General features: G+C 39.7%; 2 protein-coding genes across 2 annotated transcripts in view; one reads left to right on the top strand and one right to left on the bottom strand.

The window, feature by feature from the left end:
* Window positions 1-1170: 1170 nt before the first annotated feature.
* On the bottom strand, window positions 1171-9970 carry tmem218 (transmembrane protein 218). The gene is made up of 3 exons (XM_041886362.1): window positions 9357-9970; window positions 8596-8698; window positions 1171-1800 (listed from the first exon to the last, which is right to left on the bottom strand). Exons 1-3 carry the CDS (start codon window positions 9464-9466, stop codon window positions 1666-1668), a joined length of 348 nt encoding a protein of 115 aa, XP_041742296.1. The 5' UTR covers window positions 9467-9970; the 3' UTR covers window positions 1171-1665.
* Window positions 9971-11227: 1257 nt separating this feature from the next.
* pknox2 (pbx/knotted 1 homeobox 2) overlaps window positions 11228-22559 on the top strand; it is a 90800-nt gene continuing 79468 nt past the window's right edge. The window contains exon 1 of the mRNA XM_041886363.2: window positions 11228-11309. The gene's annotated coding sequence lies outside the window, so the exon portion shown is untranslated. The remainder of the gene's footprint in view (window positions 11310-22559) is intronic.

Genomic DNA, 22559 nt, shown 5'->3' with positions numbered 1-22559 from the left:
CCGTCGGGCTTTGCACTTTAAATAGGGGTCTGCAAGGAGCCAAGAGATGGGCTGAGCAGTGGAAATTGAGCCCCTGTGGAATCATTGGTGATACTATCATAACCACACCACTGTGCAACAGAATGGTATGATTAGAGATAAATGGTTGATGACATACAGGAGAGAGGGCATCCATCTTACATCTATAGATTACTTACTATACCCTAAGGGGCAAAAGGAACCATGTTTGTTTCATGGTGTTATGTTACCAATAATAGACCCCTGCTGTACCCCTACTGCTTCTGATTGGATTCCTTTTAGAATATAGTTTTTGTGTCTTTTACGATACTTCTACAGGCCTGGCCGCCTAGTATCACACATCACATTTGTTGCTGTCTGAATAATATAGGGAAACTTGATATACCGTATGATTACAGTTTGCTGTCCTGGAGAGTACATCTAATTTTAGGATTAGTGAAGATGAGTGTGCACGCTATACAATGCACACTTCTGAGGAGCATTTATGCAATTTTATCTGAGACTTGAAATGACAAAATAACTTTTTAAAAATAGTGCCCATTGTTCAAGGAAAGAAATGCTGCTTTAAGTTTTTGTGGGACAACCACAAAACCAGAATTTGTGCTTTCCTGCTTTGTTTTATTGTTTGGAGGTATGAGACAGTCTTTCAAAGAAGGAAGGCATCAGTCAGTTGAAAAATGTACATTTCAATGTAGTCGAGTGCAGATCCAATCTATCTGGTTTAAATGCCGGCAAATGTGACAGAACACAGGATGCATCTGGAGTTAATGAACACGCTCACTCCATTTAACTACGTGAGAGGGCTACTACTTCACATCACAGTATATCACAGCGTCGCTACTGACAGTTCTCTCTTCATTCAATTAGCTTGACTGACTTGAGAGGCTTCATGAATCAGACAGCTATGAGGACTGTAATCAAAGAAGAGATCTTAGTTCATCAGACTCACTCAAAAAGCAACCTGGCTGCATCTGAACGTGGTAGACAAACAGCGCTATGCATATTCTTAACAGGGCCTGCTACAGCAGGACTAGGCCTGAGTTCTTTAGTGGCATTTTGATACTGGATGATTTTGCTAGAAGGAATTAGTATGATGACGAAGTTCTATATTTCAATCACTTCTAGCAGAAGGAAAGTTTTCAGTAGGCGGGATAACCAACAATGAAATGTTTAATGAAGTTGTCTTATAAAATATTTGTATTGTTTTTTAAATACAAGTTGAGTAAAAAAAGTAAATGTCAGAAATATACATACAGTTAAAATCAGTCTTATCCTCTGAACTTCTGAATCAGGCCATAGAGATAAATGCATTCCGTTAATGCAACTGCTACCCCACCACTACAACTCAAACTACTTGCTATCCATATACAAAACATCATAACGTATCATCTATGTTAGGGTGGCCTATACCAGACAACATTTTGGCATATCTTAAATTACGGTTGGCCCAAAACTCCCCCCAACAACAAACACAACAGTCGATCACATAGAAAACATTGGCCCTGCCTGTGTTTTGGTTCAGGTGCCAACCTGTCCTGCGCTCCATTTTACTAGGGCCCCTCTTAGCTGGCCTTTACTCATCTCCAGCGCTGCACATACAGCTCTGGCCACTAGTCTAGCGGGTCAACTTGGCCTGGCCGCTCCACTCTAGTGGGTTCTCAAGGGCTTGGCATAGACAGCTTCCAGGAAATGCAGGGGCAGCAGGCCGAACAGAGCAACCAGGAAGCCCACACTGGTCACCGACAGCAGGACGTACCGGCCGATGAAGAAAGTGTCTACGATCTGCAGAAGTAGAGAGATAGGGTTGTAATGTTCATACAGTTAGCAGTTCATTGGTTTACCAAATATACTGAACAAAAATATAAAACGCAACATGCAACATTTTCAAAGATTTTGCTGAGTTACAGTTCATATAAGGGAATGTAATGTTCATTTCTCTACCATAAGCCGCCTCCAATGTCGTTTTAGAGAATTTGACAGTACGTCCAACAGGCCTCACAACTGCAGACCATGTGTAACCACGCCAAATTGGAACATTTCTGGGATCTATTTCAGCTCATGAAACATGGGACCAACACTTTTTGTTCAGTGTAGATCAAAGTCCAAATGGATGATAAATGGGTTAGTTTAGGATAGATTAAGGTTTGTGTATGTTGGCTCACAAGTGGCACAGCGGTCTAAGGCACTGCATCTCAGTACTAGAGGTGTCACTACAGACCCTGGTTTGATCTCAGGCTGTATTACATCCGGCAGTGATCGGGAGTCCCATAGGGCGGTGCACAATTGGCCCAGCGTCGTCCGGGTTAGGGGAGGGTTTGTCCGGGGTAGGCCGTCATTGTAAATAAGAATTTATTCTTAACTGACTTGCCTAGTTAAATAAAGGTTAAATAAAATAAATGTTTGATAAGTGGGTAACTTGTGTTTTAATGATCGTAATTACTCTTTCTTCCAACAGATGTCACAAGTGAGCCACTTGTGCTGGAGGGAAATGGGAAGGCAAGGCAGGCTTCTCTCCTCACACTCACTTCACTAGAAGCCAAACGTTAACATGGACTTTGGTAAATGTATTACAGTGTCTGACTTGACTTAGTTCCAGGCAGTTACTATATTGTACTCAAGCAAACATAGACTCATTCAATAAATGGACATGATATGGCAAGAGACTTGGTAATAGTGATGTGAGTAATTATAGGCCTTATTTTAAAAGATAATGATCACTCTCAATGTATGCAATATGATCACTTGTCGCATCATCCACGTGAAATGGCTCAAAAAACTAAAATCATTTTGGTAAGTTGAAACAGTCGCAACAAAACAAATGACTTATTTCACAAAAAATTTCTTGAATACATTATGACCAAACTTCCTAAAAAAAAACACACTACCTAGGCTTAATATGATTAATTTAATATAATACATCATTCACTAAAATCATGGAAGAGTCAATAGTACTGTGTTCCATCATCTTGGCCAATACAATTCCCAGCCAGTGTGTGTGTTTGTACGTGTGTGTTAACTGGGCGTCCCTATCACTTAGATACAAGGTTACACTTGGACAGTTGTTGGATTTACTGGGTTCCCTGTTGGAACAAAACAGGAGCCGTGGAGTGAGTGGAAGAGAACACTAACCAAGAGACCCAACTCCCTGAAGACCTGCTCCACCATACGGAGGCCAAATATTACGAGGAGGCAACAACCTACTGCTGACTAAAGATAGGATACTAGGGGCTTGGTAGGACCAGGGGGCATTGTCTCTGGCGGATGCAGTGTTCTCTCATTTAACGCATCTCATTTTCTAATTTGCCAATTAGCCAGCAAGCGGAGCACAGAGCTGGAGCCCATGTTTTATTAATGTGGCATCGAGCCGTTCGGTACGGAGGCCCTGTCTGGGGCCGGCCTAATTGGCACTGTGATATTTTGTTTTTGTTTAACAGCGAGAGGTTAGCCGTTTCTTACATACACACATTCACACACTATCGTGGTCACACACACACAGTGGCTAGTTATTCCGAGGTAAATCACATGTAATTTAATAGGATCTCTAAGGAGTAACTGGTTAAGCCTCTTCTATAAGACCACCTTCTACAAGCAAAATGCATGTGTAATAGGCCTACCCTTGTGTGTTTCAACAGGCTTAGGCTACATCATACCGAACTGTACGTTTTTTTATGTAATGATAGTTAGTACTCCAGTTGTAGACTATTGACATACAGTGGGGGAAAAAAGTATTTAGTCAGCCACCAATTGTGCAAGTTCTCCCACTTAAAAAGATGAGAGAGGCCTGTAATTTTCATCATAGGTACACGTCAACTATGACAGACAAAATGAGGAAAAAAAAATCCAGAAAATCACATTGTAGGATTTTTCATGAATTTATTTGCAAATTATGGTGGAAAATAAGTATTTGGTCAATAACAAAAGTTTCTCAATACTTTGTTATATACCCTTTGTTGGCAATGACACAGGTCAAACGTTTTCTGTAAGTCTTCACAAGGTTTTCACACACTGTTGCTGGTATTTTGGCCCATTCCTCCATGCAGATCTCCTCTAGAGCAGTGATGTTTTGGGGCTGTCGCTGGGCAACACGGACTTTCAACTCCCTCCAAAGATTTTCTATGGGGTTGAGATCTGGAGACTGGCTAGGCCACTCCAGGACCTTGAAATGCTTCTTACGAAGCCACTCCTTCGTTGCCCGGGCGGTGTGTTTGGGATCATTGTCATGCTGAAAGACCCAGCCACGTTTCATCTTCAATGCCCTTGCTGATGTCACTCAAAATCTCACGATACATGGCCCCATTCATTCTTTCCTTTACACGGATCAGTCGTCCTGGTCCCTTTGCAGAAAAACAGCCCCAAAGCATGATGTTTCCACCCCCATGCTTCACAGTAGGTATGGTGTTCTTTGGATGCAACACAGCATTCTTTGTCCTCCAAACACGACGAGTTTAGTTTTTACCAAAAAGTTCTATTTTGGTTTCATCTGACCATATGACATTCTCCCAATCCTCTTCTGGATCATCCAAATGCACTCTAGCAAACTTCAGACGGGCCTGGACATGTACTGGCTTAAGCAGGGGGACACGTCTGGCACTGCAGGATTTGAGTCCCTGGTGGCGTAGTGTGTTACTGATGGTAGGCTTTGTTACTTTGGTCCCAGCTCTCTGCAGGTCATTCACTAGGTCCCCCGTGTGGTTCTGGGATTTTTGCTCACCGTTCTTGTGATCATTTTGACCCCACGGGGTGAGATCTTGCGTGGAGCCCCAGATCGAGGGAGATTATCAGTGGTCTTGTATGTCTTCCATTTCCTAATAATTGCTCCCACAGTTGATTTCTTCAAACCAAGCTGCTTACCTATTGCAGATTCAGTCTTCCCAGCCTGGTGCAGGTCTACAATTTTGTTTCTGGTGTCCTTTGACAGCTCTTTGGTCTTGGCCATAGTGGAGTTTGGAGTGTGACTGTTTGAGGTTGTGGACAGGTGTCTTTTATACTGATAACAAGTTCAAACAGGTGCCATTAATACAGGTAACGAGTGGAGGACAGAGGAGCCTCTTAAAGAAGAAGTTACAGGTCTGTGAGAGCCAGAAATCTTGCTTGTTTGTAGGTGACCAAATACTTATTTTCCACCATAATTTGCAAATAAATTCATTAAAAATCCTACAATGTGATTTTCTGGAAAAAAAATTCTCAATTTGTCTGTCATAGTTGACGTGTACCTATGATGAAAATTACAGGCCTCTCTCATCTTTTTAAGTGGGAGAACTTGCACAATTGGTGGCTGACTAAATACTTTTTTCCCCCACTGTAACTATTTACAATGTGCAATCAGCAGAATTAAAACTATTTTAGCTATGCTTGTTTATTTTTATTTGATTATGGCCTAGAAATTATACACCCCACCGGTCATCTTTTAAATCAATAAAAATATGAATGATTTTTACACATTCCCAAGATTTGAAACTAATTTACAAGTCAATGAATACTTCACTAAATAAACCTACATACATTAACACCTCGCTGTGGAAAAATATAAATATTTAAAAAGTATCATGACAAAACAGCAAATGGTGAATTTATTCACATAAAAAACAGAATGCATGCAGTCGAAAATAGATTGCCTGAATCATCGGGTCTGTGTGTGAGCTCATCTTGCACATTGGCCTAAACTAACAGGAAAACAGGCACTACAGCACCATGTCTGCGGTTGCGGCCCAAATGGCACCCTATTCCCTATATAGTGCACTACTTTTGACCAGAGCCCTATCAAAAGTAGTCCACTAAATAGGGAATATGGTGTCATTTGAGACTAGGTTGCAAAACTCAGGGAAATCTCAATTAATTCCCTGGTTTTTCCTAAATCCCGGTTGGAGGATCACTGAATCAGGAGGGAATAAGCAAGAAATCCGGAGTCCTCCAACCAGGATTTCTGGAAAACCAGGGAATTTATAGAATGTTCCCATAATTTTGCAACCCTATTTGAGACACAGCCCATGCCTCTTTGTACTTCTGGTTTTCCCATGCACAGACAGCGCAGCAGGAAAGGCAAGCGCTGTAGTCTGTTTGTGCTGCGCTGCTGTTGGGGAGCGATAAACCAGACCAGGTCTTTATGACAAACACACCACCACATGTTCTGACTGCAGCTCTGCAGCCAGGGCCAGCAGGCCACCCTGCTAGGCCTACATACATGGACCACAAAACAAAAGCCACCATGACAAAAAAAATTGGTTGCAGTTTACTTGTTTGGGACAAATCCTTCCATGTTGTTCAGGGGAATAATTGATGAGCGCAATACGCTATTCATATTCCATAGATCTTCATAGACGGGTTAGCTAATAATGACACGAAAATGATGCGCATGATTCAATGGGGCAGAAGTCTGTGTGTTGTGATTCTGGATGGCCAGATAGCTAAGAACCACAGGAGGCTGCTGAGGAGAGAACGGCTCATAATAATGGCTGGAACGGAGCAAATGGAATGGCATCAAACACCTGGAAACCATGTCTGATGCATTTGTTACTAATCCACTCCAGTCATTACCACGAGCCCGTTCTCCCCAATGAAGGTGCCACCAACCTCTTGTGCTAGCAACAATGACAAGAAGCAGCCATGTGGGGAATAGTAGGTGGCTCGTTTCAGTTAGTTTTATCTTGTTCTTGATAACATGCCTTGTTTTGAGGTGTTTTAACTGATGTCATGTCTATGCTAATATAATCTAACGTAGCAGGTGTAAAATAAATGCCTGAAACTAGATCCCCTACATACTGGTCTTGACAACAACAACAAAATTTGGCGGAGGTTCTCTTCACCACAATCCAGTAAATGTGGAGGAGGAGTTAAGATGGTGTCGCCTTGTTAACGTCCAAAAGCGGAAGTCGTGTCACAAGCTCTCTTTCGATTTATCCTGAAAACCGGAACATCTGGTTGTTGGGGACTTGGCAGAGGCTAATGCTAATATGGCTAAAATTTGCTAGCTAGATAACCAACAACTAATGATGTATGAGAGACAAGTACTCATTGTGCAAATTCATTTTCAATAAACATTGGAGACAAAACATAGTATACATGTCAACAATCTAAGCCAACCATGTCTGTTTTACCCCATAGTTGCGCATGCGTCGGTTTTGTTGCTAAACAACCAACCTGTCTATACTCCATAAAAATCAGCCTATACTACACTGCACTGCAGTGATTTAGCAGACATGAATCATGAGTGATGGTCAATGTGGCCAGCACAAAGATTGAACCTGCAACCTTTGTGCTGCTATTAGTACCTGCTATAGGGATGGGTATGAGTAATCGAGTCCTCGAACGGATGTCAAAGCTCGATCTTTAACAATATATTTTTTTTTTCTCCAAATACTGTCAAACTATTTGGTGGAATATACTTTGTGGCTGCCCGAACAGGCAAGTGACATTTTGTCAAAAAAATTTATAAAAATAATGTTGTCTTGAAGAGTATGTTCATTTGCTTTGACTCTAGTGTTCTATCTGTACATGTGCATTTGCGGGGCACAAAAAAAAATAGTCAAGCATCACACAGTTCTTCTCCCTAAATTCCCTTTTCCCTGTGTCTCATTCACTCAATTGTGTTCCGACCGCTCCCTACACACACACACACGTGTGCTGAGTGCGCACACAAGCTCCCGTTAGGCCTACAGAAATAAATGCCTATATAAATGTATCCAACTGACGGGATACACAAGCTACATTCCTTGCAAAATGACAACAGTTTTATCACAAATTTAAAATGGACTGGTTGGTTGAAGTAGGAAAATATGTGTTCCAACAACAAGCTGCAGTTTTGGAATGATTGTGTCCCGTCTATTTTCTGCTTAGGCTACTTTGCGAACCACTAGTGCCATTTAGAATAGGTTAGCCTAAGCTAGACAGGTTCCACAATGAAACTACGCAAAAACATTAGTTTGATAAACACAAAGAGCGTATTTATCAGAATCATTAAGCCTAGGCCTACTCAAACAGATGTCGTGGTCGTAATTTTATCACCACGCAGGGTTCAATGTGGAATTGTTAGTCCATTTAGAAAATTCCAAAGAATAAACTAAATCGAACATCTGTATATCGAAAAGAAGACAGATTTTGTTTTGTAACCCAGAAAAAATTGTCTTTCAACTCGCCAAATTGTGCCCTGTTTCAAATGATCACTCTGAGAATAACTGTTTCAGACGTGAGATGCTCATCACTTCGCAATGGCAACTTTTTTCATTTGGAAAAATATTTTATTTTATTATGTTATATTACATCATGTTTTTTTTACTATAAAATAGGTGTCTAGCCTGTGATAAGGGCTCGGGAAATAAGAGCGCCTTGTCTGCTAAACTAATTAGGATTTGTTATCTGTAATGGTTATGACAAATTAGCCATTGTCGCGCACTGTTGGCATAGGCCAATAGATAAATGCACACATTTCTTTCCATTGCGGGCCTTGTTGAATATCAATATTAGAAAACATGACACCAGTGGCTCCCACTTCGAAAGAGAGCCTTTGACACCAAAGAGCCAGCTGGAGTACACTTGCGCGTGTGTGTGCATTATAATTTTATTACAGTACTATTTGCTTACCTCGATATCTTTGAATGGTGACAGGGTCTCTGAGCTGCGGGGGAAGAACACCAGGATAAGAGTGGCAATGAAGGCCAGCAGGAAGACAGGGATGACCCCTAACCTGTTAGAAAACAATACAGATACAAATTGTATTCTTCTTCAAATTATTTTGACAGGTAATCACTTTTGATTGGGTGTTCTTTAGGACTAATGAAAACTATGGCCAAGGGCATTGCAATCAACATCAATCAGCCCAATCAAATATTTAACCAGTAAACTAACCCCTTTTTACACATTTTAGTGACTCAAGTCATTTTCTCACAGTAAAATCATGACAGAACCATTTCAGCAGTAGTCAGAAACATGTGACCTAGCTAGTAACAGTGCAAATAACAGGCTTGTCTAAAGTCGAATGACAGTAGACCGTATATGGCCCTGGGCTAACCTAATTTATTGAAGTGCAATAGCCATACACCTGTATAAAACATGTTGGGCCTAACTATTTGATATAATCTCTGAAATACATTATAATGTACAGTATAATCCACAAACGTGTAGGCCAAGGATTTGATGTGGAACAGCCAGTGCAGCATACACCTATGATCCTGTGATTTCACCTCTTGGCATGGCAGAGGTAGAAGTAGACTATTCAGGGCAATGCAAATGTACAGTGGTATCATGTCTGCACAAGATAATGTGTACAAACTACAAATGTGTTTAGGTAGCCTATCTAGCTAGGCCTGCATGTGTGTATGTATTCACAACTACCGGTAACTTACTTAGTTGGTCCAGTAGCTCTCAAGAGGATCATCCCGAGCACGAGAGCCACAATCCAGATGAGAGCAATGAGGAAAACCCCAGTGCCCACGCCCATTACCGTGCCAGCCATTCTTCACCAAACCTAGCTAGCTGCTCACAGTCACGTCTTGAGTAGATTCAAGTGAGCTAGCTAGCTAGCTAACGTAGCTATATAACGTTACGTTAGCTAGTGCTGTTGTTCAGTTCAAGCACATCTATTTGCGTTAAATTGAGTTTCTGCTAAACAAGTTGCATCCTAGAATGCGAATTGCATCGTTTAGAACTCCAGACTTGGCATTTTGCACCCGCTGTTGACAGTAAAGTTAGCTAACAAGTAGCTAAACAGCTAGCTCGTGCACTCAACACAACATGCAGGCTTGTACGCGCGTGCTGATTCAATAACTTGCTTTACAAATAACTCACTGTTTGAGACCGCTCGCAACACCAAAAAGTGGATTTCTGAACGCAAACATGTCTACTGTCGCCTGCATGCAAACTGTTTAACAACTACCCGCTGTATCCATTGGTTGCAAATAAACTTCAATTTCATAGGATAGTCCATAAAGAGCCTTACGTTGTTACAAATACCGACTAGAATGCCGGGAAGTGTAGTGTATTCCTAAAGAAGCCGCATCTGAAATTTGGTAGGCTCTCCGCCGTTAAACCTCATCGAAGAAGATGAGTAGGCTCTCTTGTTTGCCATAAACAACAAACAAGGAGGCTTTACCTTTGAATGCTCAACCACAATAAATGATTATGTCAGTGATTCAATGTCAGTGATTCAACATGGGTAACTAGAATGCTTTTCAGACGCTATCCAGCCTAAAGTTGGCCTATTCAAACACTGATACAACTATCTTACAACTAATAATAGTAATAATAGGCTGTGTATTGCCACTGCAACATTGGAATAATAGATCTTTGTGAATAATTTGATAAATAAAGCACTTTTTTCCCCACTGGTGTGTTATCATTGCAGTGGTGGAAAAAGTACCCCATTATCACACTTCAGTAAAAGTAAAGATACCTTAATAGAAAATGACTCAAGTAAAAGTGAAAGGCACCTTGTAAAATACTACTTGAGTAAAAGTCTAAAAGTATTTGGTTTTAAATATACTTAAGTATCAAAAGTAAATGTACTTTCTAAAATATACTTCAGTATCAAAAGTAAAAGTATAAATGATTTCAAATTCCTTATATTAAGTAAACCAGACGGCACAATGTATTTATTTATTTATGGGTAGCCAGGGACACACTCCAACACTCAGACATAATTTACTAACGAAGAATTTGTGTTCAGCTCATAGGCAGTCGAGATGATGACCGGGGATGTTCTCTTGATAGGTGTGTGAACTGGACCATTTTCCTGTCCTGCTAAGCATTAAAAATGTTACGTGTACTTTTGGGCGTCAGTGAAAATGTATGGAGTAAAAAGTACATTATTTTCTTTAGGAGTGTAGTGAAGTAAAATTAAAAGTTTACTTTATATAAATAATAAAGTAAAGTACAGATACCCCAAAAAAACGAATTAAGTATTTTTACTTAAGTACTTTACCCCACTGCATCATTGTGAAGTGACAGGATGTATCCTTCCTCATACTGGATAACTGGAATGTCTGCTAATGTTTCCAATGAATGTAGACTATCACTGACCGTAATGTTTAATATGCGCCGACAGGGGGCTGGCAGACTCCACGGTTTGAATAGATGGAGATGCGCAGGGCCGGGGTTTGTGTGATAATACTGGAGGGAGAGTAGCGGAGGTGATGGGAGGGGGGATAAGAGGAGCCAGAGGGGTGGGGGTGTGTGTGTGGAGTGTGGGGGTGGGGGGGTGGGGGTGGGAGGGATCTTACATGGCAGACGTCACTGCTTGTGCAGGGGAGTATAGGCTGTGTTGTCAGCCTAGTGTCAGTCTGATGAAGATTGGCATTCAGGTAAGCTGTCATTCATTTTCAATGTCAGAGCATGGAGCAGGCTAACACTCCAGCGTATTTTTTTCCCCCTCGCCCTCATTACAAAAGACAGCACATTATTCATACAGACAGGGCCATGCTAGGGAGAGAGAGCCGGAGAGAGAGAGAGTAAGATAGACAGGGAGAGGGGGGAGGGGGGAGAGAGTGTGTGAAAGGGAGGGAGGAGGAGAGGAAAAGAAAGAAACAGAGAAGAGAGATACATTTTTGTACTGGATGGGAAGACTGGATGTTTTTTTCTTGATGCAGCGTATGGATTAATCAAATATGTTGGTTATGTTTCTGATAATGGCATTTAGGGCACGTTCTGCGAGGACACTAGTGTGTTTGTAAGGGATATGGAGAATAGAACAATGTTTTGGTTGGAGAGAATAATCGCACCTGAACGCGCTTTCCACGGGTCACAATGGATCATGCTCATTGAATAATGATTTATTAATTAGTTAATATGCATTTATTTATAAATTTTTTTGTTTAATTAATTGTATTTGCAAATATGTTTTGACTGGCATAGCCTATATGATAGGCCTTTTTCATGGATATGGATTTGTATATTCTTCATTGATTTTGCAGTATATTCTTCATTGATTTTGCACCAGGATGATTGTCTTGAGATTTTATTGTATCAGATCTTATCCTTTTCATACGCGTTTTGTTATAGATGGGCTGTGGGTGGAACTGATGTGTCCTCTTGTTTTAGGCAAACAAACGCTTTGCTGTCAGACTACGCTAGGTAAAACAAGTCATAGTCTACGACTAACTTTAGGCTATACTGTGTTGTTTGGCACCAATAGGCTATCCCAAATCCACTGTAAATAACTGCGAATGTATGTGAAAGAAATATAAGGGTATGAAAGGATGTCAACTAAATTGTTTATGCGTGTCAAATGGGCTACATTAAAAGTATATTCCAGTGTAGGCCATTGAGGCGCATTATTTTGCATTTATGGCACATATGGTGGTTAAGCTTTATCCCACTGGGCACAGACGTCAATTCAATGTCTATTCCACGTTACGTTTGTTCAACGTAATTTCATTGAAATTATGTAGAAGCAACTTTGATTCAACCAGTGTGTGCCCAGTGGGATGCTAGTCAGTCTGTGTAGCCTAATCATTTGCAATTGGTCTAAAATACAAATGTCATAGTTAAGCAGGTAGGCTAGTAATGATTTGTCAGTCAAATCTTGTAATAGCCTGAGCATGGCAAAACGTTTTTAAAGGCCCAGTGTTTTCCCCGTGTTTTATATATATATATATTTCCACACTATGAGGCTGGAATAATACTGTGAAATTTCATCCTGTTTTGGTGGGATGGAGTTTTGGCCTGTCTGGTGACATCAGCATGCTGTAAATTAGTTAATTGACAAATAAGAAAGAGAGTTGCAAACCTCTCTGCCAATAACAGCAAGTTTTCAGTTTTCCCCTCCCTACTCAGACAACTCCCAGACAGTCCTAGCAAAATTCTTGCTTGAGAAATTGCTCTTTGTTAAGAAGCTATTTTTGTTTCTTTTTGACTATTTTAATTGAAAACAATCACAGTAAGGTAAATGTAAAATATTTGATATTGAGATAGAAACGACTGCATTGGACCTTTTAGATTTAATCTTATTGGATTTGATTATTATTATTTTTTTATCCACTGTCCTATCCTATATGTGTGCATTGTAGTCAGTGTTTTGGTTTGCATTAATCTGAAATTGCATAATATAAAATACTGTAATATACATGTCATTGCCCTTGTCAGCACGTAATCCATGTCTATCAAAAATAAATTCAGTTTGGCACTTTATTATTTATATATTTTTAAATAGTGATACAGAGGGTGGATTGTCTAAAGTGAATGGCTTGTGGATGTCAGCATCACAGTGACTCCAATGTTTGCTTTTCATTGCTGAGGCATACCATGCAAGACCTCTCCAGACTGAACATTGGCGCTCTTTGTGTGGCACGATTCATTGCCCAGTCACTACTTTCTATTTTGGATGACTTGTTTATTCCATAATTGGGCTTTTAGTGGGCTAGGCATTTGACAAGAACACACTCAAAGTTTTCCCACATAATTTGGAATTTACTCCAGTGATGTATCCTCAATTTATTGCCATGTAGATGATAAAGAGTTAAGCTTTTTTGTCTTTCCCTCACTAAACTTCAATGTATAAAAAAGCACAATGAGTTCTAATTCACTATCAAATTTCATGCCAAATTAATGCGTTCAATATGTATCCATTTGCAATGTTTGGACATCTATTATTATTTTATTTAGTCAAAGTCGTTGAGGCATTATTTTGGTAAAAACCTGCATCTGATATAAACAATTTGTTTCGTTTTGTCTTTTTTTTCAGAGTGGGTTTTACAGGTACAAAAAAACAATCAACAAAATGCATACAAAGATAACCCCAACCCATCCTCCCCCCCTCAGTCCCCATCCACCCGCCCGTATCCTCCCTCCCACCCCTTTCCATCCCACCCAACAGTCCCCCCCACCCGAAGTAAGCATGCCTCCCATCCCTTTCCATCCCACCCAGCAAACAAGGTTGCCCATTAGTCCCCCTCCCACCTATCCATCCCCCGAGACCCCCCCACCCCCCGACCTCCCCCACAACAATTACATTTTATTTATGTATATATAAACAAAACGGATATATACATATACATTATATATATATATATATATATATATATTCAATGTATTACCACAAAAGTGATGATCTAAACTCAATTCGAAAAATCTGAATCTGCATCTTATTTTTTCGTGATGTTAGAAATTAAGTCATGTACATGCCAAGTAATTGTAGACATGACACATATAATATATGTGCTGTAAAGATAACTGCCAAAATAATAGAAACACTTGAGTAAATAAGGGATGCAAAGTATATTGAAAGCAGGTGCTTCCACACAAATGTGGTTCCTGAGTTAATTAAGCAATTAACATCCCATCATGCTTAGGTCATGTATAAAAATGCTGGGCAGGCCATTCTTTTGACTACCATGGTTATGCCCCCATAGGAGGACAATGCCCCCATCCACAGGGCACGTGGTCACTGAATGGTTTGATGAGCATGATGTAAACCATATGCCATGGAGATCAGTTACCAGATCTCAACCCAATTTGACACTTATGGGAGATTCTGGAGCGGCGCCTGAGACAGTGTTTACCACCACCATCAACAAAACACCAAATTATGGAATTTCCTGTGGAGGTAGGGTGTTGCATCCCTCTAATGGAGTTACAGACACATTGAAGCTGTTCTGGCTCGTGGTGACCCAACGCCCTATTAAGACAATTTATGTTGGTCTTTCCTTTATTTTAGCAGTTACCTACAGTATATCTTTCTGTATAATATTGGAAGCAAAGCTTTACAGGCATCACTCAACTAAGGGCCCTGTTCAATCAATTTTCAAGTTGGCTAAAAATCCTTGTTGTATAGTGCTGAACATGCAGGGTCAGTATTATACGCACAGTGACCCGTATCCCTTCGTAAATACAAAATCTGATGTCTTTGCATGTTGTACTCACATTAGCAAGCAAGAAATGGTAATAACATTGCTGCAGCAATGTATTCACAAGTCAAGACATTTAGACCCCTAGGTATCTACTACTTATAGGACAGTCGTAAACACAATGGACAAGACTTGTTTTAACTTTGCATAGGAAGTAAGAACAGAATCAATGCATTCTCTTCATTTCTCTTTATTTGTGTTGACAGATGAATATGAATCAAATAATTAATGGAACTTTTATGTCTGTTAAAGAAATGTCAGAACCCAAGCAAAAAATGCACATGCGCACACACACACCGTAATGTTGTGTCACAACCCATTTGTAGACACATTCAGTAAACACACACAAACATGCACACGCATACACACGCACACACACACACACACACACACACACACACACACACACACACACACACATTTTAGATGCTCCAAAACCCTGCTGGGATCATAATTGTTGATTTGTGTCATGGGACAAGCAGCCCAGGGCCAAAACTGCAGATACAAAACACCCAGACATGATTTGCATATTCCCATTCCCCAGTTTATGAGTAAATTACATTATTAGGTGCGATGCTGTGCTCTCCTGCAGCTTTTTGGGGATAATCGCTAATAAAGTGATTCAATTGCACTAAATAAATGAAATAAACAGAGCAAGAACAGCATATGTTATTAACCAATTTGTGCATTTATGTATGGCCATAAAGCGATTGAGAAAATTGAGGCGATGTGCAAATGGTTGCTATTTCCTTGCCTTAGCCCCTAATACCACCTCCTTCACAGTGCCAAAGTAACAAATACATCATTTTCTCTGGGAATATCATCAACGTTTTTCAGGTCTCGTTCTAACTAATAGCCCCAGGGCTCTACCCTTTTGGGGGCCCTAAGCGATATTTGGTTGGGGGCCCCCCCACCTCGCAGCAAAATACTTTACTGCCCCCCTAAAACAATTTTTTGTTTTAAAGTTGGTAGTGGGTTCGATCCCCGGGACCACCCATACACAAAAATGTATGCACGCACGACTGTAAGTCGCTTTGGATAAAAGCGTCTGCTAAATGGCATATTATTATTATTATTATTATTATTATTATTATTATTATTATTTCCTGCTATTTTATTTTCTGCAATTCTAATTCACATTTTGCCTTGGGTGTAGATTTGTTGTTGTTGTTGCAGTTTTACAGCAAATTACCTGCAATTCTACACATTTCGTAATGACATATGCCATGTTAATATGACATCTGAGTGAGAATGACTAACAAAATCAATGGGGCCCCCATTCAGTCATGATTACTACAAGTTTAGATAGCTGGCTAGACTAACTACCAATCTAAAAAATTGTTAGCTGACATCTATAATTGAGTGACTGTTAGTGACTGACATAAGAAAAAAATCGCTGATGCGCAAGCAAATTTCGAAAATTCTACTATTCTACTATTCTACTATTCTTACTCTCAATAGTAAGTTGAGACCCCGACTGAGTTTCCCCCCACCCCCCACCCCCTATTTTGATCAGGGGCCCCCTAGCGGCCGGGGGCCCTAAGCGACCGCTTATGTCACTTATGCCTGGAACCGGCCCTGAAAATCCCAGTTTCATCTTCTTCTTAGCAGTCAGATAAAGAGAGAGAAAGAGAGAGACCCTAATTGTTTGGGTCTTTGAAAAAAATTATAATGCAGGATAGAATGTCTACATCTTGTTTGGAATAATTCATGAGGCCTTAGTCTGCTGGGTATGTACAGTATATCCCTTTGGAGCGTGCTAAGGTCTTGTTCAATCCCCGGGAACAAGTTGGGCCTTTTTCTCTGCAGCACAGGCCTCAATAGTGCAGCACACCAGCACACCAGCACACCTCGAGCAGTTGGGATGCATGTATGAAAAATGTATGCACTCACTAACTGTAAGTCACTCTGGATAAGAGCGTCTGCTAAATGACTAAAATGTAAAATGTAATGTTGTGGCCCCTACATCAGGGGCCCTCACTGGCCAGGCACTAAGCCTGCTTGATTCCTATTGCTCTCCTGAGGAATGACGAGGCCTGCTTTAGCTGTCCGAAGGCTCAGTGTAAGGAGGACCCTGTATGCTTTTATACTTTACCCCTCACCCCATTCCCCCACTACTGCAGCATGGGCATTGCTCTTACTCTAAGTCCGTCACCGGGGACTGACATGGAGAGGAAACTAATTTGCTTGATTTATGCTCAGAGAGGAGCGATGGGCGTATTTAACGATCCGCAATGTTGTTCGTGTCATGTGCTATTGGCTGATCTTTCACTGCTGCTTGTTCAGTCTGCAGAAGGACAGAAAATAGACAGGGTCATGAAAATGCATTAAAACTCTCCGAGATGTTTTTGAGGATGTTTCCAATGCCACTACTGCTGAATAGTATCCAGCAGATGTGAATGGATTTTGTTCCTATGACTTTAACAATATGCTTTCCAAAATCAACAGATCACCAAATATACTAGGCCAGATCTATATACAACCCTCATGGTTGGAGATCTGTATAACTATAAAACAGCACAGCATAACATAACATTGAACAAAGGTTTTAGTAATTTGCTAATTATTTTAGCATCAGCACTTTGATTTTATTGCCCTTTTTTAGAATGATGACGTATCAGCAGGGAGACATTCAGGAAACTAAACAAAACTCACGAAACAGAATGCTGATGTTTTAATTCTGTTTAGTGGATGTAATTATATTTTGGTAGATTACAGTCAAGCTGTGTATAAAGCTATTGATTGGAAACAATGACAATGCTATATTATACAATTCAAATCAAAGTTGATTTCAATAAAATCTTAACATCTTTACAATATTATTGTTATTATTATTATTATTCAAACCAAAATCAACATCTTATTTTAGACAGTAATGATTATTATTATTAAAGGATCAAAAGCTAAATCAAATTAGCAGCAGCTTATTATTAATTATGCGTTTAAAGACAGGAACGCAAACCTGAAACTTATTTGATTATTTTCTCTGCTGGAATGCTGATAATTTTTAAATTTACATTTAACATTTATTTAACTAGGCAAGTCAGTTAAGAACAAATTCTTATTTACAACCCTAATAAATTAATATAGCCTTACAGAGAGAAATATGAAGTCTGCCAGTAAATCCTGAATGTATTTTATTAAAGAGCCCCAGTAACAGCTGAGCAGGGTGAGGTTGTACCGCTATGACTGCTGCATATTTGTGTTCTCCCTTCTCCAAAAATACATAAATGTATGGCCAAAAATGGTAAACCTAGAGTTGCTTAAAAATCTTATACCCTTAGTGGGAGACTCTTGGAAAGTAGGTTCAAGCTGCAGCTAGAGCTACCATTCATATTCCCTCAATTCGTTTTGGGGTGTGAAGTGTCATTGTCGAGTTTGCTGGACATTTCGACCAGTTGTGTTACAAAGTGTTGGCTAAGACGCAGAGGACGTGGAGAGAGTTTCTCCTTAGTGGTAGTAGCCACGTGCCAAAATAGGGAGTTTATTCTGCAATTGTCTTGATGGAATCCAGTTTGTCCATTGCCTCATGTTGATGATTGGCACTATACTGTAGTAGACTGTACTTGGGAAAACAGTACAAAGCTCCATTGAATGGTTGCAATTCGTTAAATGCCATTTTGTCCTAAAAAGTGCCATCTTTCACAGTTTACTGAATGACATCACTCATTCCTTTCTGCCACTTCTAGTTTCTGTGTATTTCTCAGTGAATTGTACTACAGGATACCATTGGTTTGGAGGACAATATTTTCCCTCTGTACCCCCACCTCCTAGCTTTTTAACATTAGTCGATTTTTTTTAGTTTCCTTTCCTGCAAATCTATTTGTGCACCTTGTTTTTGTTCTCCCTACGGGGTCGATAGAGGTTTATTATCAAAAGCCAGATGCAACGTCTGACATAGGAAATCAAGGACGTTTTTCTCATGGGCTTTGTTATAGCAGAGGCAGTGCATCAATGGACTGAAAGCATTGCTTAAACAGTGACATCAGAATCATTTATTGTAATGGCTTTTACTGGTAATACCACAAATGATTTCCTCAATATGTCCAATCCCTTACTGTAAAAGCGCCATGAATTTATATGAACGTAGACTAGTGGGAGTGCATTTCTCCATGGAAATGTTATGTCTTATGTTTTACTAGACTTTGACTCTCCAAAATACTTTAAGGAGTACCATTTTATCACTGTAATATAATGCATTAAGGCATTTTGGCCGCAGGTAGACTGTAAAGCTTCCAGCTTCACTCGGCTTTGACATAGATGATTTAGGGGTTCTAGGCAAAAACATATAGGCCCCTCTATAGCTACCTCTTCTAGAGTTTGAGCCAATGATTCCATGGTTTTGTGCATTGTGCCATCTGAACTTGTTGACATGCAGTCAATTTACAGCTGTCACATTTTGCTGCCTTAAAATTGCATCTAAAAAGGATTCATTTTGATTTTTTTCCCAACAGATCAACACAACCTGCTCCACATTTTCAAAGTGAAAGAAACAGTATAGAACATTTTCGAAATTAATAATAATAAAATACGAAGTTGTCTTGATTACGTATGTCTTCACACCCCAGAGTTAATACTTGGTGGAAGCGCCTATGGCAGCAATTACAGCTGTAAATAATTTTGAATAGATTCTACCAACTCTGCACAACTCTTAAGGCAACATACTGTATATCCAGCTCATAAAATGTGGTTATGGACAGCAATATTCAACTCAAGTCAGTACTGAGACTGGACCCATGGGAAGATTCAAAACCTCTTGGAAAGCCATTCTGGTGTGTCTTTGGCATTAAAATGTGTTATTGTTGTACTGAAAAATAAAACTATATCCCAGGGTAAGGTATTCAGAAGACTGAGGTAGGTTTTCTTCTAACATCTAACTCAGTCCTGGTTTGAATATTGCTGTCCATCAATGATTCCCAACCAAATCTACTGAGCTTCAACACTTTTGACAACAACAGTGCCTTCTGAAAGTCTTCACAACCCTATTTTTCCACATTTTGTTGTGTTGCAGCCTGAATTGAAAATGGAATTAATTGATATTTTTGTCACTGGCCTAAACACAATACCCCATAATGTCAAAGTGGAAATATGTTTTTCAAAAAAATAAAAAAAATAATAAAGTTTTTAATTAAAGCTGAAATGTCTTGAGTCAATAAGTATTCAACCCCTTTGTTATGGCAAGCCTAAATAATTTCAGGAGTAAAATATTGCTTAACAAGTCACATAATAAGTTGCATGGACTCACTCTGTGTGCCAAAATAGTGTTTAACATGATTTTTGAATGACTACCTCATCTCTGTACCCCCCACATACAATTATCTGTAATGTCCCTGAATCGAGGAGTGAATTTCAAACACAGATTCAATCACAAAGGCTAGGTAGGTTTTCCTATGCCTCGCAAAGAAGGGCACCTATTGGTAGATGGGTAAAAAAAAAAAATAATGACATTGAATATCCCTTTGAGCATGGTGAAGTTATTAATTACACTTTGGATTGTGTATCAATACACCCAGTCACTACAAAGATACAGGGATCCTTCCTAACTCAGTTGCCGGAGAGGAAGGAAACCGCTCAGGGATTTCACCATGAGGCCAATGGTGACTTTAAAACAGTTACAGAGTGTAATGGCTGTGATTGGAGAAAACTGAGGATGGATCAACAACATTGTAGTTACTCCACAATGCTAACCTAATTGACAAAGTGAAAAGAAGGAAGCCTGTACAGAATAAAAATATTCCAAAACATGCATCCTGTTTGCAAATCCAATACAACACATTACTGAGTGCCACTCTCCATATTTTCAAGCTTAGTGGTGGCTGTATCATGTTATGGGTCTGCTTGTAATAGATAAGGACTGGGGAGTATTTCAGGATAAAAAAGATATGGAATGGAGCTAAGCACGGGCAAAATCCTAGAGGAAAACCTGGTTCAGTCTGCTTTCCACCAGACACTGGGAAATTAATTCACCTTTCAGCTGGACAATAACCTAAAACACAAGGCTAAATCTATACTCGAGTTGCTTACCAACAAGACAGTGAATGTTTCTGAGTGGCCGAGTTACAGTCTTGACTTAAATCTACTTGAAAATCTATGGCAAGACCTGAAAATTGTTGTCTAGTAATGATCAAAACCCAATTGACAGAGCTTGAATAATTTTGAAAAGAATAATGGGCAAATGCTGCACAATCCAGGTGTGGAAAGCTCTTAGAGACTTACCCAAAAAGACTCACTGCTGTAATCGCTGCCAAAGGTGCTTCAACAAAGTATTGACTCGGGGGTGTGTTACTTTTTCTATAAATTTGCAAAAAAATCTAAAAACATTATGGGATATTGTGTGTAATCCATTTTGAATTCAGGCTGTAACACAACAAATTGTGGAATAAGTCAAGGGGCATGAATACTTTCAGCATTCACTGTATGTTGCCCTAAGAGTTGTGCAGAGTTGGTAGAATCTTATATATATATATATATATATAAAGATTTACAGCAGTAATATCAGCCAAAATTGCTTCCACCAAGTATTAACTCTGAGGTATGAAGACATATGCAATCAAGACATATTCAATTATTATTATTATTATTAATATTTTTTTGTACTTTTTCTTTCACTTTGAAAAGGTGGAGCAAGTTGTGTAGATCTGTAGGAAAAAAATAAAATTGAATCAATTTTTAAGGCTGCAAAATGTGACAACTGTGCAAGGGGTGTGTAGACTTTCACTACACACTGTACTAGATAGTTGATACTATCCTTATTTCACATGTTGTCCAACCTTTAAGTATCTGAAATATACTGTTGTACGAAGTGAAGTTTGTGGACCTTTTCCCATGCTGTTCCGTAAAACAGAAAAGTTAATACCATTTGAAGTTGTGGAGCCTCTTTCTGCAATAATTAACATTGATTTACTGTATAGGTTGGAGAAACGCATCATCAGATAACTGCTGGCTATTCATACACAGTCTTCCTCAAGTTACTTTAACTGTCTTTGAGGAATTTTAAAATCAAAATTGAGAAGCTGTCAACTTGAAAAGTGCACAGTACACCCAGACGGCCATATCTGCTGTATTCCCTGTCATTGCTTTCCCCTCTCCTGTTTCCTCCCATTAGTTTCAGAACATTACGAGTGGCTAATCTGGCACTCTGAGGGTGTGTGAGTAAAAAATCTGTGAAAAAAAAAAAGTTGATGTTTTACCGTAACGTTAAAGCTACAGGATTGCATTGAGAGTCAACCCCTTAGCACTTAACTTTTAGGTCCAATTCTGTTCCTCATTACAGTTTTGTTTATTTTGTCTGGAATTTTCTGCAGCTGCTTCACTTGCAGCTGAGATTCCTCTTTAAATACTATTTCTTGTAGAGAATCGAAGTAGGTTTGTTGTGACATCACTAATGTGAGAATGTAATATTTTGGCCGGTTGCTCTGCAGTATAGGTTTGGAATGTCTGAATCTTGCTGCTCTTTCAATGCTTCTGCAAGAAGATCATGTTTAGCCTTAGCCATGTGTCAGACCATGCTCCTATATTGCTGGAAGGCAGGAGCCCAAGGGGGCCGGGTTGGTTTGTAAGCAAGGACAAGGTTTCTTACAAATAGTATAAAGTACTGTAGGTCCTAGATTCTGAGTTAAGGTCAGTTTTGCATCCATAACCTCTAATGATTAAGGTTAGGCTTTGGGGACGGTAAACTGATCTGAGATCTGTGTGTAAGGGCGACTTTTA

The sequence above is a fragment of the Coregonus clupeaformis genome, unplaced genomic scaffold (assembly GCF_020615455.1).
Source record: "Coregonus clupeaformis isolate EN_2021a unplaced genomic scaffold, ASM2061545v1 scaf0016, whole genome shotgun sequence".
Lineage (NCBI taxonomy): Eukaryota > Metazoa > Chordata > Actinopteri > Salmoniformes > Salmonidae > Coregonus > Coregonus clupeaformis.
The sequence above is the reverse complement of the archived record's forward strand: the minus strand, read 5'-3'. Positions and strand labels throughout refer to the sequence as shown.

What these genes read in the sequence shown, in the direction of transcription:
- tmem218 (XM_041886362.1), bottom strand. Translation starts at nt 9,466, where the DNA reads ATGGCTGGCACGGTAATGGGCGTGGGCACTGGGGTTTTCCTCATTGCT. An exon ending in AGAGCTACTGGACCAACTAA is followed by an intron (nt 8,699 to 9,356) that starts GTAAGTTACCGG and finishes GTTTTCTAACAG; the next exon opens with GTTAGGGGTCATCCCTGTCT. An exon ending in CACCATTCAAAGATATCGAG is followed by an intron (nt 1,801 to 8,595) that starts GTAAGCAAATAG and finishes CTACTTCTGCAG; the next exon opens with ATCGTAGACACTTTCTTCAT.